Here is a 16,099-nt window from a genome sequence, read left to right on the forward strand (position 1 = left end):
TCTCTAAAAAATATCGACTTCCACTCTATTTTATAAGAAGCCCCTTCCATGGGACCGCAGCCTTGCATTCAAGGGCATCTCCTAAGTCATTTGAATCAACAAGTATCGTGATCAAGCACTAATACAGAGAACAGAACATCTAATATATATTCAGTCCCGTAATCACATCAATGTCAGTCTCATCTAAATTTCAGTTGCGTCAAGATGGTTTATTTTCCAAATTTACACAACCCTCACGGGCTTGATCATAAAATATGAGTCTGCTCTTCATCTTATAATAGAGCAGTCTTCTCAACATAACTTGTCAGTGACGAGTACTGAGACGGGTCAATTCTCTGTAAGTAACAAACAAGACTGTAGTCTATTCGCAGACAAGTTCACATGGCCTCATCCATGACTAAGATGGATGACGGTCACAATCTTGTCGTCAACAAAAAAAAATCAATTAACCCCTTTGTCGCACATTCCTAATCTCAAAAAAAAAACAAAAAAATCAACTAACACCTTTGTCACAAATTCCTAATCTCAGATGTCCCCAAAGCCCTTTGTTCCATGAAAGCCGAAGGCAAGATATGCAAATCAACTCAGCACATTATTTGTTCCCAGCTTCTCAGTAATCCTTTCAACTCCCAATTCTTACTTTTCTAAATGCAATTTGCTTTAAAGTTGAGTAGCTTTAGCCTTGGACTAAATAGTGCTAGTACAGACTTCCCTTACAATAACCATCAATCATGCCTCAAAAATAATATATTATTAGTTGAAAGCGAGGAAAGTAAGAATCCTGCTTGCCTCATTTTAGTTCTTACGACTTTTTATATAGCCGTTACATTCAATTGTGTAAACTGAGAATATAGTCTCAATCTATAGACATAAAGCCATCTACCCAGACAGCTGTTAACCATTCATAATCCTCATTTGTAATCAACCAAAATAGTCAAAATTTAAGATGTATACAAGTAAATATCACACAAAATTGCTTAGCAGGAACGCATTCATGGAATTAGAATTCATGCTTGTTTGCTTATCTGCGAGTTTTGCTTCATGTTTCATTCTAATCTGTAAACTACGATAGAAATTATATATGATAGTTTGCGAATCATATTTAATAAAAAGAAATGAATTACTGCAACCTTAATTCATCATTGAATATGAACTCGAGCAAACCTCACAAGAATGGATTTAAAGGTTTACCTTGGAAACCTAAATTCTGCACTTAAAGCTCCTGCAAGTGAGGTCAGATGGCACTCCAATCCACTGTCTCCAATCAAATGTCATACAAACAGCAAGAAGAAACAATATTTTCTATTCCTATTATCAATCACGGTCTCTCATTCTGTTACAAACTTTTTACAGTCACAATTGATCGCTAGAAGACAGAAATTCAACTCCACATAACTAGGATGTTTCCCTTGTAAATACTAATACACATTTCCAATGTTGTTTTTATGCATTTATAAGTTCAGGCTGGAAATGAAAAGATACTAGTTACTTAAAAGGTACAGAATTTGGGACACCAGAAACCCTTACCAGAAGCACACTTAAACTGCCACTTTAATCAGACTGCTGGTTCTGTGATCGCCAAGCAGTTGCAAAACTGTACTTTGGAACAGCTGGTTTCGCAATCACCCTTTAAAAACCAATTTCCACAAATGATCAAAACGTATCTGTTTTCTGCCCTGCACCATTTGCATGCTTCATCAAAAGCTGCACCCCCAATGAAGGAAACTCCGTAGTTAAGCATGCTCGGGCTGTAGTACTGGGACGGTAACCCCCCAGGTAGTCCCAGTGTTTCACCTGTCAGTATCAGTTAGATCCAATAAGTATTGAGTGTTCAACTTATTCTTGTGAGAGATGGGTTTCTGTGAACCACTATTCATGAAACATGTGTCAATGAGTTTGACTCAAGAACTACACAGTTAGATCCTGATAAAAATGTCCCAATTTGACTTGCTGTGGAAAATATCTCCTATTTATCACATAGCTTATAATTAACTTTGTCAAACTTAAATATTTTTGTGTGGATTTGACCAGGATATATAATCTGCTTTGAAGTTTTGCATCTTATGATGACATCGCTAAAATTTCATGTACTAATTGATAAAATCAACAGCAAAGTGGCTGGCGAAGTACTATTCAATAAAATCAACACCAGAGTGGCTGGTGAATTTAATAGTTCTGTTCACAAACCCTAGTCCTTCAGAGTTCAGACAGATGATTTGCTTTTTGAAGTTTTGTATTCAATAAAATAAAAACCATACAGATGTTTGTCTAGCTTTTACCAAGACAAGTGATTTTCTTTTTTAAGTTTTGTATCTTATGATGACAATATAAAATTTCATGTACTATTCAATATAATCAACACCAAAATTACGGGTGAATTTAATAGTCATCAATTCACACACCCAGGTCCTTCACTGTCACGGTTTGCCTAGCTGGTGCAGAATGTTGCCTTCCATCACCTGCCACCAAACACTGCTTGCTCTGTGTGAGGTGATCCCGAGATCAAATCTCTCTACATGATTGGTTGTTTGAATACAGCATCGGACAGCACAGGTAGCTTCAAAAAAAAAAAATTCAAATTTGACCAGACGTCAACTCTTCATCTCCAGGTAGTAATTCCCAAGAAGTAGCAGAAGAATGCACAAGAATTGGAGGCAGGGGATCATCCAAATGATACATTGGTAAGGATCTTCCTTCTATATAACATCCAGAAGGGCCAGGTATATCCATTACAATTTGTAGATAAAGCATTTAACTACAAAACATATAAATTTAGGTCCGAATTTCCTGTCTCAGACAGCAACCCATAGTAAGAAAAGGCCCAATGTTTATTGTCCTTAAAATGAAAAGGCAAACCTTAATTGATTGCCTTACAAAAAATCAACCATGCCGGCAGAGCACTCCATTGCATTTACTAATTTGTCCACTCACAGAAAACCAACTTATAACACCAAATCAGTTAAAAGATGTTAAGACCTTGTATTCTTCTCACAAAAAACAAAAGCTTATTGCTGGAAGCTGCTTTTCAAGTCTTTTTACTAATTTGTCCACTCACAGAAAACCAACTTATAACACCAAATCAGTTAAAAGATGTTAAGACCTTGTATTCTTCTCACAAAAAACAAAAGCTTATTGCTGGAAGCTGCTTTTCAAGTCTTAAAATCAAGGATGTCGAAGATAGTAGCAGAGCAAGCTTTACTGCTGGTAAGGCACAAAACACACTGTAACTCAAATTTGACCTGATACTGTAATCGGATGTAATCAAAGGGCTCCCAAATATGACACTTTTGTTTGGTCCCCCTTATGTTGTGAAGGATGAGGAGATATGTACAAATTCTCTGTGCCAGTGCCCACTTTTCTGGATGCACTTGCACTACAGGACTTGCCATTACCGTAGTAACTCCTACCAAAGTAACCAAGAGTGACATGGCAAGGCAGGAAAAGGCGAAAGCCAAAATTTCATATACCATCACATCACTAGTCTTGATATAGGTAACAGACTCAAATTGGAGTCCAAGAACTTCCATAACATGAAATGAAAAAACACTGTAATAAACTAGTCATTAAATGCCATTTTCTTTCTTCCTCTAGAAAGCATTTGCAAACATCTGAAATAGAAAGGGAAAGCATTATATAGTACATGAACATACAAAAGCTGGTTTTTTTCTTGTCTAGTACTAAAACATTTCTTATATCCTTTTCTCGTCTCTTAATTGTTGCTAGTGATTGTACCCTTCTCATTTCTGATTCAAGTAAAGCTGAATTCATGTGTTGAAGAGCTGATTTTAACAGCACTAGCATCTGCATATCTGAAAATCAATAAAGATTATATTAAAAAAAAAAAAACAACATAAGGAGCTATTTGAGGTGCCTATTTAAGTTCAGAGAAGTTTTGCAAATATGTCATGTTTGCTGCTATCACTACATGGCATAATCTAGATGTCATGACATCAAGCACCGAGCAACTCTAAATAGCAAATGTATAAACAAAAAAAATATATTCAAAGCAGCCTTGAGACAAATATACATCATTCCATGCACTAGGAATTTGAGCCACCTTAGTGCCTGCCCCTCGGTGGAGGTCACAGAATCAATGTTTTTGTAGTATCTGATCATGATGTATACATTTGACCAGAACCTAATGTTGGCAAGCTACAGCTTTTGGAACATACAATGATAGTATCTTTGAATAAGTACAAAGTTTTTTAATTGTAACGTAGTTAAAGAAGGTAGACAGATACCACCATTGATAGTGAGGATTGTTTTGGATGAACAGATGTCATGTTACCTTTATATAATTTGAACTGCCTGCCTTCCCAATATACATGATGTACATATTTGCTACTTCTTGGGAACTACTACCTGGAGATGAAGATTTGACATCTAGTCAAATTCAAAGAACTTTATAATCTGGTGGCATTTTCATTGTTTGACAACAGCAGAATTCAACATTTACACAGTATATAAAAAATGAGTTGAGAATCCTGCATAATGTGCTTTGTATCAAATGGATAGTTAACTACTAGCAATGAGTAGACAGGATATAAATATTAAGTCAAAATGTAAATAGCATATTGCCAGATCACATGAATGTTGACCGACTCTGATGGCAGTTAGCACGATGTTGATGAAAGTTAATACAAATCCAGTAAGGTCAGCATATACTTGCTCTTCAAGACACTTGACGTACAATTTTTTGACAGCAATCATGCGAACATCCAAAGATTACTCAACATGATGTATCAAGTAAAGAGGATTTTGATATGAAATTTACAGATATTACAATGAGCCTAGACTCTTTAATGTTTGCCACTCCAACATAGGCAAGAGCAGCAGCAGGCAATGGGGGAGATTGTGTAAAATTGTTCTCAGATTTGTAAACTTGGTATGCTTGCAGCTCAAAGCAATGTGTAAACCAACATTAGAAGCAAGATGCTTTATATGTGGAGTATCTGCCATTATGTCTGTTCTGCTTTACAAGCCAAATATAATGCTGTGGGGATTACAAACACCTTCCAGTCACAGCCATGGGAAAACTACTTGTAAAGCATGCATAAATAGTGACAGGTGATGAATTCATCGAACCAAGTGAATTCAGGGGGCAAGCATCCAGTTTAATGTAAATCCCAACCTCCTTCAGGTTCTTTTCTCTTTGAAGATGTTATTCCTGAAGCTGCTGTCTGGTAGAATGCTCTATGCTGCTGCTCCAAAGATGGCTGACTATCAGCAATAGAAAACTGCCGAGAAGCTACCCTATCCTCTCTAACATCTAAATCAACTGTTCCCGGACCTGCATTTAGATCAAGAATCGGTCTCGAAAATTTACGAGAACCCTCTGTCACAGACATGTCAGCAAGATTCATTACATAAGGCCTCCCACATGAAGAAGGTGCTCCTGCACTGACTAATTGAGAGGGAACTGTTGGGAAACATGCAGTTTCAAATGATTGTGCATATGATGTTGGTCCTCCTGAGAAATGATTTGCAGCAAAAGGTAGACTTGATGCAAATGGAAATCCTCCATAGGGGAACATGGGTTGCGTAGCAGCTGGATATGCAATAGCAGAAGTTGAGCCAAGTACTGACCCTTTTAAATCATTACAGTAAGGAGATCCAGATGTTGAGCTTAAAATGTGTTGTGCTGCACCTGCCGCAATGACTGGGTAAGCCTGTTCATTTCTATCCGAATAAAGTGAGGTCACAGCAAGACCTGAATGGGCATTTCCTTGGGGCGGCCATTGTGCTGCATGTACCAATTCACTGTTCATTTTCAACCCAGGCATAGATGAGAGGTAAGAGATCCCTTTACTCTTTGTGCCAGAGTTCCATTGAGTAGGTTCTATTCCCGGATCTTCGATAGGTCCATCATTCAAGTCAAAACCCCTAGGAAATTGTGACTCCTTGTGAGAAAAGCCATTTGCTAAAGTTTTCAAAGAAGAATCCAAAACTATAGTATTGGTTGCAAAAGGATCAGTTTCTTCACAATCTTCAACACGATTTAAATCTAAATTAAGCCTCCCAGCAATAATAGACGGTTCTCTCCTTGAACATAAAAAGTCATGACCGCTAGCAGTTGCAAGCTCTGAACTTTTCACTCGCACAGACAGATGAGTTGCTAATCCGTCTTCTACTACTCCTTCATCAGGCACATTAAGATCAATATCTAAATGGGGACGACTTTGACTTCCACTTGTACCATTAGCTGAACTGACTACATCATGCAAGGATGGACTGTCATGAGGGAAGTACTGTGTTTTCCTAGGTTCAGCAGGTCGGAAAGCACTAGTAGCAGCAGATCCTCTCCATCCCAGATCTCCCTTGCTGCGCAGAGGACTAGCAGGTGGCATCAAAGGTCCTTTAGCTTTAATAGCCACCGGAATTGGCGTTGCCAACCCATTGGGGTTCGATATGGGTGTTTCAGGAGCACTACAAATAGGTACAATCACAGAAGCAGCTGTAGAACATATAATTGTGTCATCTTGGTTTGTTTCATCAACAGCAAAACCTTCATTCAAGTCAAAATCACATTTTACACTTGAGATGTTCACCTCACAAACTCCTTTTGCAGGAATGGCAGTTTGTATTGCTATTTTTTCAATCCCATCTAATTCACTTGCTTGGATGCTGAGTGCTGTAGAGTGTTCAACTTTCTGCTCTTCTTGTGAAATTGATGTCGAGGTGATAGTCGTATCGGTTGCTGCTCCTGTTGAATGATTGGCAATCTCAAACTCTTCATTGGAAGTCTCTCCTCGACTTTCATGGGTGTCCAACCCTGAATCTGTTCTTGCATTTATCTCTGTCACTTTCCTATCAACAACAGCTGAAACGTGATTTGTCTCCTCTACTTCTCTGCCACCTGCACTTCGTGAACTTTTATCAACCTCTATATTTTCCTCCTTTTCTGTCATGCTTGCCTGATTATCATCAGCGGAGGCAATACTTTTTACACTAGAAAGGTCCTGAGTATCAACATCCATGTCCTTATCTTCATCTACTATAGAGTCCTGTATTTGTTTGGCATCCTGCAGTTCGTTATCTTGTGTCTGGATGTTTTTAGGACTGCAAGGAAAGCTGACACCCTGATTATTCAAATATGCAGTTGATTTTTCATCGGTATCTGCTTCTTGTTGAACCTTTTCTACAACTGGGTGCGCATACTCTGATGTTCCTTTATAAACATCTAGAACACAAGTACTTGCCTTAATAGAATCTTTGCTTGTAGTCACTACACCTGACTCCTCTTTAAAAGTTATCAATTGACCATATGCACTATTCTCAGTCATATCATTGTCCAAACTAACCTCGGCATTACATATTTCTACAGGTGGTTGAGCTCCTTGGTCATCCTCATTCTTACTTGCATTTCCTGTCCTTATTCCTTCTTCTGTTGGTGTGTCTTGACTTACCTCTTTTGCTTCTTCAACCAGCATCTGTTCTGTACACTGGTCCATACCTCTGTTTAATGATAAGCCTCCTTTTCCATCTGCAACATATTTATGTCCAGTCACCATGCCAGCACAGACAGGAGTCATGTCAATGCTCTCAGAAGGGTGTTTTGGATCCTCTAAAGCAGCATGTGAAGGGCATTCTGAATCCTTGGAGAGATCAGATGCATTCTTCTGATGAACAGACATTCCAATTGTTGAAGACTTGCCTGAAAAATCACTGTTATCAGCATCTAGTTGACCTCTTGTGTCAGTGAAATCCTTTATTTCCTTTGTATCTATGGTACTTTTATCATCTTCATCATCAACAGCTTGAGAATTTGGACCATCTACAGAACACTTTATTGGAGATTCGGCCAAACTACCACCTACTGTTACAATCTCTTGTCTTGTAGAGTTGCCATAGGAACAATGCTCATCCTTAGATGGCTCACAAGCTGCCACGTTTGCCAGAAGCTTCATGGCCCCATCATCTCTACCAAAACAAATTGCTTTGGAAACATGTGCACGGCCCCTCCCTGAGACTACTGTTTGAACTTTTTCACATGCCCTGCTAATTTCTGCATCAACCACATCTTTACCTAATGCTGATGATACGGTTGTTTTAGATGCTTCTGATGTTTTATCAATTTCTTCACCTATTCTACTGCGCTCTTCGCTTGGAATACCAGTGGAAAATCTGTCTCCATCCTCCCCCTCTATAAAGCCATCTTTGACTTCATTGCTCTGCCAGGACTCAGTATTAACCTCTAAGGCAGTATTAACAAGACAAACCTCAACCTTCAGTTTTGTCTTCACATCATCTGTCTCGTGTTTATCAGAAGTGACAGGAGAAGACCCTCTACTTGCTGCAATGACGATATCCTCATGTGTCCCACCATTGACACTTGGAGCAGGATTCCGTCCTGGATTGGGAAGTTTAACTATCAATCTATGACTACTTGCATTATCTCCACGGCCATTCTCTGTTGCCTTATCAGATCCATGGCCAGGTTGTACTGTTTTCTCACATATATTTTTGCCCAATATATTTGCTTTCCCTCCACCAGCTTCTTTTTGAATTCCTCCCTTACCAGCACCCACCATACAATTATTTGATTTTCGATGGCGTGAACCTGTACTTGATCCCTTAGCACTCAAAGACCCTGCAGTGGAACTCCTAGCATCCTCTTTCCAAGATGAGCCTGTAACTTTTCCTGGTTCACTTGACCATGATTGACTGTTATTCTGAGATTGACTTGAACTGCTACTCTTCTCTTCCTTACAGTGTGAATCCTTGGAACTGATGGTTGATGAGTGCAAGCCAGACACCTTGACGGATGCAGAAGGGGCAGATGCTGTTCTTGATAGAATATCTGTCTGCAATGACCTATTTGAGATTGCTTTTACACTAGAATTTGATGGCATCGAGCTTTTCACAGTTTCGGCAAGACCTCCACGCCTACCTGCAAGTGCATGAGAAGTTTCGACTGGTGCCTGCTTACAAGGCAATGATACGCCCTGGCTTGATCCAGACTTTGTATCAATGCTCTTCATTTCTGCCTCAACACGCTTCTTCCATGTATCAACTAAGTTCCTTGCCTTTTTCTGAATATCTGTGTTCTTATGATTACGCAAGTGGTTTACTGATTTCCCAACATTACAAGTCTTCAATGCATCAAGATCAACAGGCAGTTTGCCAAGAGCATGTAGCAATGTTATTAGAAGTTCTTCAACAACTTTATCACTCTCCTTTGGGCTGCCAACATCTCCTGTCTTCCCTTTGTGGGCCTCTTGAAGCCAATCATCCAAAATAGGCAGGCCTCTGAGCTGTACAAATTGGCTGAGGCAATCATCTCGATCAGTGGTTGCAACCACACCTACAAGCTCTTTCCGCCATAAAGCCAAATCAATTCCTTTCTTACTGGCATCATTTCTATCCAGCTGCATCAGATGGACTAGCTGTCCAACACATTCTGAGTTTATAAGACTCCCATCTTTATTAGTGATTTTTGCAATGCCTTCAGGTCTGGTGCTGGATTCTAGTTTGATATGCCCTGGCTCACTGGCATCTGATCTTGATAAACGTTCCCGTTTTACAGGATCTGTATTGTGATCAGAGCGCTCTCTCTTTTTACCCTTAACTTGAGAAGGAAATGAACCATTCTGCACATTATCTGAACCAGTCTTCAAGGTTGATGACATACCATTCTCTTTAGGCGAGGGCCCTCCAGACTGAACTACTGCATGCATTTCTTGTCTAGTCTTATCCAATAACTTATCTACTTCAGATTGGCGTTCCTGCCATGGCACAAGCAGTCCAAAATTAGAAGCTATAAATGCTTGAAATGAAGTATGCCATTAAATCAACTTAAATCAATAAGACAGCTGCCATACCATAGGCAAAACAAAACAACTACAACAGCTCAGGAGCAAAGAGCATATTTAAGTTACAAAAGCCAAGCAATAATCACTCCAGGCAAATAAGTGAATCTAGTAATCTATTTTCTCAGTAGTTTAGACTATAAATATAACATACTAAAACTTTTATCCCTTAGTAATCTGTTGAAAGTATTCTTGTAAAAAAAGTGATTCTCTAGACCAGTAGCATGGAAACAAATCATTGTTGAATGTCCCAACATCCCTATTTTAGCAGCTCGGGCAGAATTGCAGTTCAAAAATAGAGGCTATTTCCCAATATGAATTCAGTGAGTCCTTTACAACCACAAAGACACTCATATTATTAACTACATTTACCCATGAATAGATAAACATACCTCAGTTTGTCTGCTTCAAACATAGAATTTTACTTGAAATCTCCAAATACCAAAAAATTGGAAATGATATAGGAGGTATTGAGATTTATCAAACAAAGAGTTACTGCTAAATAGGCAGACCTGGTATTCAATATCGGCAAGAGAGAAAGTCAAATCTGCAAACCATTTTTTCACAGAAACGACAATTTTTCGTGCAAACGAATCAAGTGTTATAGTATTAATGAATTGTCTCTGTTTACAGCAATATTCCTACAACTGGCAAAAAATCTGCAAAGCATTTCTTCACATAAAGGGCAAAGTTTTGTAACAAACAAATCCAGTTTTTTATAGTATTAATGAATTGTCTCTATTTACAGCAATTTTGCTACAACCTTCACCACTTACATACTGTTTTAGATTACAAAAGAGGGAACTTCTCACTTAGTTCGCAGCCTTGAAGCAAAATGTTGTTTTTGTAAGGCGAGATTATTTGAAGCTGTTCTATATTTCTACTCCCATGGTAGGAACATTTTTCCGTCCAGCTTCTCTAAAGTTGATTCTGAAAATGAGGGGAGAAGGGGGGAAGGCAGTCGCAGAACTAAATGTATCATGAAAAAATTCCACCAATAATGCATTCAGAATAGCCTCTACAACAAACAATTAAGAAACCCTCCTCTGTCCAGATATCAAAAGGTAAGGTGCAGAAAAACTTACATCAGTATAGTCTTGATCAGTTAACCACCATAAACATTTGTTTGTAGTGTCGTATACTCTCCTACACACAAATGAAGATACACCTGAAGGAAGCTCAACACCCTTCCTAAGAAATGCAACTTTACATGGATGAAGCAACGAAGCAGCTGATATCTCATCCTTGTGGAATGAATAGAAAACCTCGTTTGGTGCCGCTTCAGGCAAAACTCCCTTCCCTAGCTTAACATCAGCTGGTCGATATAACCAGTTTACACCAAGCTTGACCTGGCCTTCCTTGTCTTCTGTCAAGCATCGAATAATCCCAATGAAAGGCGGTGCATTTCCAGCTTGAAAGAGTGCACAGTCTCCAGCATTGATTTTACGGCCATCCTGGAAATTCAAATGAAATCAGCCCCTTCTCCATGCATTTTCTTTTAATTTATATTTACCCAAACAAAAAAATTAGATTAGAATATGCAAACATTTCAATGATATCAATTCAGAGAAACTCATTGAGTACATCCAATTGTTGGCATTCAGGGCAACAATTTTACTAAAGGAAGGACAACAGATTGCAATTACCTACAAAAAGAAAACTATATTATACAGGCTCCACTCTCTAAAAAACTGATGGTGAGCAAAAGAATATGAATTTGAATGTCCAGGAAATTACAGAAAAGGATGATCACAGCGATGCAAACAAAGTCAAAGTAGATGGACCAAGATAAGAGCCCAAAAAGCCTACTATGTTCAGTTTTTGAATTTCTATTACATGAAAACTATCAGATATAACTTATCTTTTGTAATGTCCTTATATTTTAAAATTGTTATGTGGCATCCTTTATCAGCCTTCAGTAAAGCATATGGAGCTTCGAATTCAATTAACATGAAGTTGGCCACTAGAAAACCAACCCATGGGAATAAATAATTAATAATTAAAAAGAACAATTCTACCTTTGACATACAAGAAACTGGACTTTTTTATAACACAGATTACAGTGCTGCTAGACACAATAAACTGGAGTGTTTTAGCACGAATAGAAGTGCTGCCAGAAGCAATACGGGAATTACAATCATCTCTATAGCATTCCTTTTGAAAATTTCAGACTTTAAACAAAAATTGCACCCAGAAATTTACATGGTTCCGATTTTATACCCAATGTATATTTAGGTGCTGCATAAAAACAAACAAGACAATCACAATTGTATGTAATGCATTCATTTGAGAGCATTTGACAAATGAAAATTGCACCCAGAAATCTGCATACTTCTGAAAGAAAACTCCACACAGACCAAAGTGATTCAAAGAAGCATTGAAAATAAATCATACTTAGCATACTTCTGGAAGAAAACTCCACACAGGCCAAAGTGATACAAAGAAGCATTGAAAATAGATCATACTTGGCCTACAGCACTTTCCCAGTAACCTAAGTTACCAATGCTTGTTCTGATGCTAATGTAGGTGCGGGGTGCTGATGCGCGGATTTTTTTTGGGGGATTTTGGACGCATTTGGGTGCGTCCATATATGAATATATATCTTTTTAAATATATTTATATATATATTTATAGTATAATTTATGTATGCAAAGAAATGCAAGAAATATACAAAAATAAACCATTCCATACGAATTAGCATATTCAAATTGAAATAACAGTAATGTCTAATTAGTAAATTATTTGAAATAACAGTAATGTCTAATTAGTAAATTACTCAAGTTCAAGATTCCAGTGCAATTTGAATTACAAAATCAAAACGTAGCTCATGGTTCAATGTTGACCAATCAAGAGTCAAGGCTCGAGATTCACAAATCAAATCCAATCACTTAAGTGACTTGGCGCTCAAAAACAGCTGGATGCTCCATGGATTTGCCCGGATGCTCTGTGGTGCAGGCATCCACAGGCAGGGATTACACTTCCTGCCCACCTCTGTGCAGAATCCATAAGCATTCGCACGTATCCGCATCCGCATTCCCCAGAAAACCAAACGCATCAATATTTTTGACAGTAACCATAAAAATGTTTCCGGAAGGAGACTGCACTGAAATTGACCAGAACATCCCAGAACATTAATTAGCAAAAAATAAGGTTCCAAACAATTACTGGCCATATGTCACTCACGAAAGATCTCAAAGGATCAGCTAACCCACGTTTCTAACCCCTTAAAGGAACCACTCAGCCTTTCATTTATACTTGCTTGGCCATTCTTTCAAAGCTGAACCCCCCTCAGAAGCCTTGATTGTCCACAGGTTTCTATTAGACTGCCACTGTCCCTCGCACCTATAACCAATCAGTTGGATCAAAATCTTGATCGTTGACAGGTTAAATCAGACAGCCATGTTGCCTAAAGCCCCAACCAAAATCAGGGGGGTCAAACTCTTGATCGTTGACAGATTTTTCTAAGACTGCCACTTTTCCTCAAACCTATAATCAAATCAGGTGGGTCAATTTTTCTATTTTCAGAGGTTAGAACAACAATATTTAACCTGTACTCTTCCTGTAGTCGAGCGTCAATTGTGTGAGATACCGAGGCCATGGGGTTTCTCTTGTCTATGCCTTGCCGTGGAGAATTTCTCTGCAGCTGAGCTATGATTTTCTGATGGCTAACCTCTCTTGAAGAATTTCTCTGCAGCCAAGCTTTGACCCCTGGCTTTATGAAAAAGCATAGATCTCTGATGCCTGTAGTATCTCAAAAAAACCCAGCAGACAAACCTAAAATTCCGGTTTCCATTAATAGGTTTATTATTTGAACCCCAAATGTCACCAGCTTTCATATCCTGCAAAATTCTCAAAGATAAAAGTACCTTGTTTTCCAAACAACCAACCTCAAAACAGTACATATCGAGTGCCTCAAAGTAAACCATTCCAACAAACTATGTTTAACATCTGTTTCCGTTGTTGCTCAGTAATCTTCCACGCAAAAATCATCATTCATTATCTAAGATTAAAAAAAAGTCAATCCGAAATGATGAAATGAAATCCAGTAATATAGATTATTAAACAACTATAACAGAATGAGGGTTCATTACGTATTCTTCCAAGAAATTAACAGTCTAAGAACAAGAAAAATTCAGGGTGTAACAAATAGGGAATAAATAAACATATACACTGGAAATCTGTATAGGGAAAAAGGTTAGACCGCTATTATATCAAAAAAATTGAAAATTCCCCATCTCCACAGGAAAAATAAGCATAACCTAGTTACCCACAAAAATAAAAGAATAAAATCGAGGAAACTGCTTGAAGAATCTCCAGTTATGTACGACAAATATAGCCAACTTGCAAATCTGCTGGGCGAGAAATACAAGGGAAAAATCTGCATATATCCGTTCAACGGCAGAAAATTTCTGCTTCTGTTGGTGCACACCGATTTCCTTACAAAATATATCATTCCGAATCATTTGGAAATCAATTCAAAAACATTACGATACAAACCATCTCTCAGACAAAAGATTAGCCAATAAATACCTTAGAAATAGACTTAACACTGGAAGAATCACCGACTGTTGCACGAGCAGAGACAGGCCACATGTGCCGCTTTTGTTGTCGCTCTTCACTCTGCCGTCCATGCATAGCCTTGCATCTTCGCCAATTTTTTGCCTTCCTTTCAAAACCAAACAAACGATTAACCCTCCTTTAACCTTCTGAGCTCCTCCTTTCATTTTCCCCTAAAGTATTCTCCATCTTCCCACTGCAATCCCTAGATCTCTCCAATTTCCGCGGAATTTCCCAAAAACTATAGAGAAGTAAAACGAAATTTCTTTCCAAATACCAGAACAGCAGTCCTACTCTCGAAACACGCGAATTTATCCGCGTAAGGAGCCTCGTGAATCTGGGAAAAAACTCTCATCTAGATTACTTCCGAAAGATTCCCGTCTGGAGTCGTAGAAAATCCGATCCGAAGCCAAAATTCTTAACAAAACTCAACATCAGCCTGTCTAATCTATGACAAACATTCACAAAGCTCCAAAGCATGATCCACCCGCGCTTTCCAAATTAAGCTTCCATACGGCCAAAATTTTCAACGGCGAGCTCCAACGAGAGCTCAAAACGTTCTCAACAAGTCGCCGGTTCGTCACAAAGGCTTTGAAACACGATCACACGGTAAGTTTCGAATTTCGGCTCAAAATCGTCGAAAGTTTCAACGGCAACCTCCGAGAAAGACCTCAAAATGTTCAGATCACCGAGCTGAATTCAGATCCATAGACAAACGGTAAATTTAAGCGCGTATTCAACGTCCGCTCCGAATTTAATATTTCTTTCCTTTCCCCGCTTTAGGTTTTCTATGTCGAAACGTGAGCTGAACAAATGGGGTGAGTATAGACGACGGTACCTGCTACTCAGCCGGGCAGCCCGGGCACCGCGGGCAGCCCGCTCTGACACGTGTCGGAACAGTGTACCAGATCGTGGGACGGGCAGCCAGTGATGACGTGGCACCGGCCGTGCAATATTTTAACCTTGCCTTTTGGCTTTGCTTTCTGTTTATCGGGCTTATCTGCTCTCTTTTTCTAAAATTATGCCTCTTCTCGATTTGTGTGGGCTTCAATTCTTTTTAATTTTCCTTTTTCGCCTCGAGAGGGGCAACTCTAAAGCGTCCGCTGCTCTAGGATGATCGGACGGCTATGGAGACGTTCGCTCTATCCACCCGCGTTTCCTGCCGTCGATTGCGGTGGGAAGGGAAGGTAGGCCTTTCTGTATTGGAATTTGTCGTTAAGCTCTTCTTTTGTAAGCCTACGGTCCTATTAGGGAGAGTGAAGCGGTTAGATAAGGTTTGAGAAATGGTGTTTGGCAAGCTCTTTTATTTTAAGCTCCTGGTCCTATGGAAGAGGGTTAAGCAGTTGGACAAGGTTTGAAATGGCCTAAACGACGTGATGGTGAGGCTCTTTTATTTTAAGCTCCCGATCCTGTGGAAGAGAGTTAAGCGGTTAGATAAGGTTTCAGTGTCTTGTGTTTCCATAAACGTGATGGGCAAGAAATTTAGATTGACCAAGGATTAAGAATCCCTTTTTTCTCGACAAGATAAGTAATAATAATAAAAGATGAGAGGAGGTTTCTATTGATTGAGTGGGGTTAGTGTTTGTGGCCTACAATTTAGAATTAAGTTTAATGGTGGGCCAAATGTCTTTTGACAAGGTTGGTGAGTTGGGTTTAATATCCATGAGATTATTAGATGCAACATTGGATATTTTATTTTTTTTAATAATGAGTCATGTTAAAAAAATAAAAAA

The 16,099-nt window shown here is 38.8% G+C and overlaps 1 protein-coding gene across 1 annotated transcript; it reads right to left on the minus strand.

The window, feature by feature from the left end:
* Positions 1-4,512: 4,512 nt before the first annotated feature.
* Positions 4,513-15,395, minus strand: LOC149558860 (uncharacterized). The gene is made up of 3 exons (XM_089832874.1): positions 14,340-15,395; positions 10,895-11,263; positions 4,513-9,725 (listed from the first exon to the last, which is right to left on the minus strand). Exons 1-3 carry the CDS (start codon positions 14,442-14,444, stop codon positions 5,115-5,117), a joined length of 5,085 nt encoding a protein of 1,694 aa, XP_089689000.1. The 5' UTR covers positions 14,445-15,395; the 3' UTR covers positions 4,513-5,114.
* Between the last annotated feature and the right edge of the window lie 704 nt (positions 15,396-16,099).

Source organism: Cupressus sempervirens, chromosome 5 (genome assembly GCF_028749045.1).
Source record: "Cupressus sempervirens isolate cs-2001-9-10 chromosome 5, ASM2874904v1, whole genome shotgun sequence".
Taxonomy (NCBI): domain Eukaryota; kingdom Viridiplantae; phylum Streptophyta; class Pinopsida; order Cupressales; family Cupressaceae; genus Cupressus; species Cupressus sempervirens.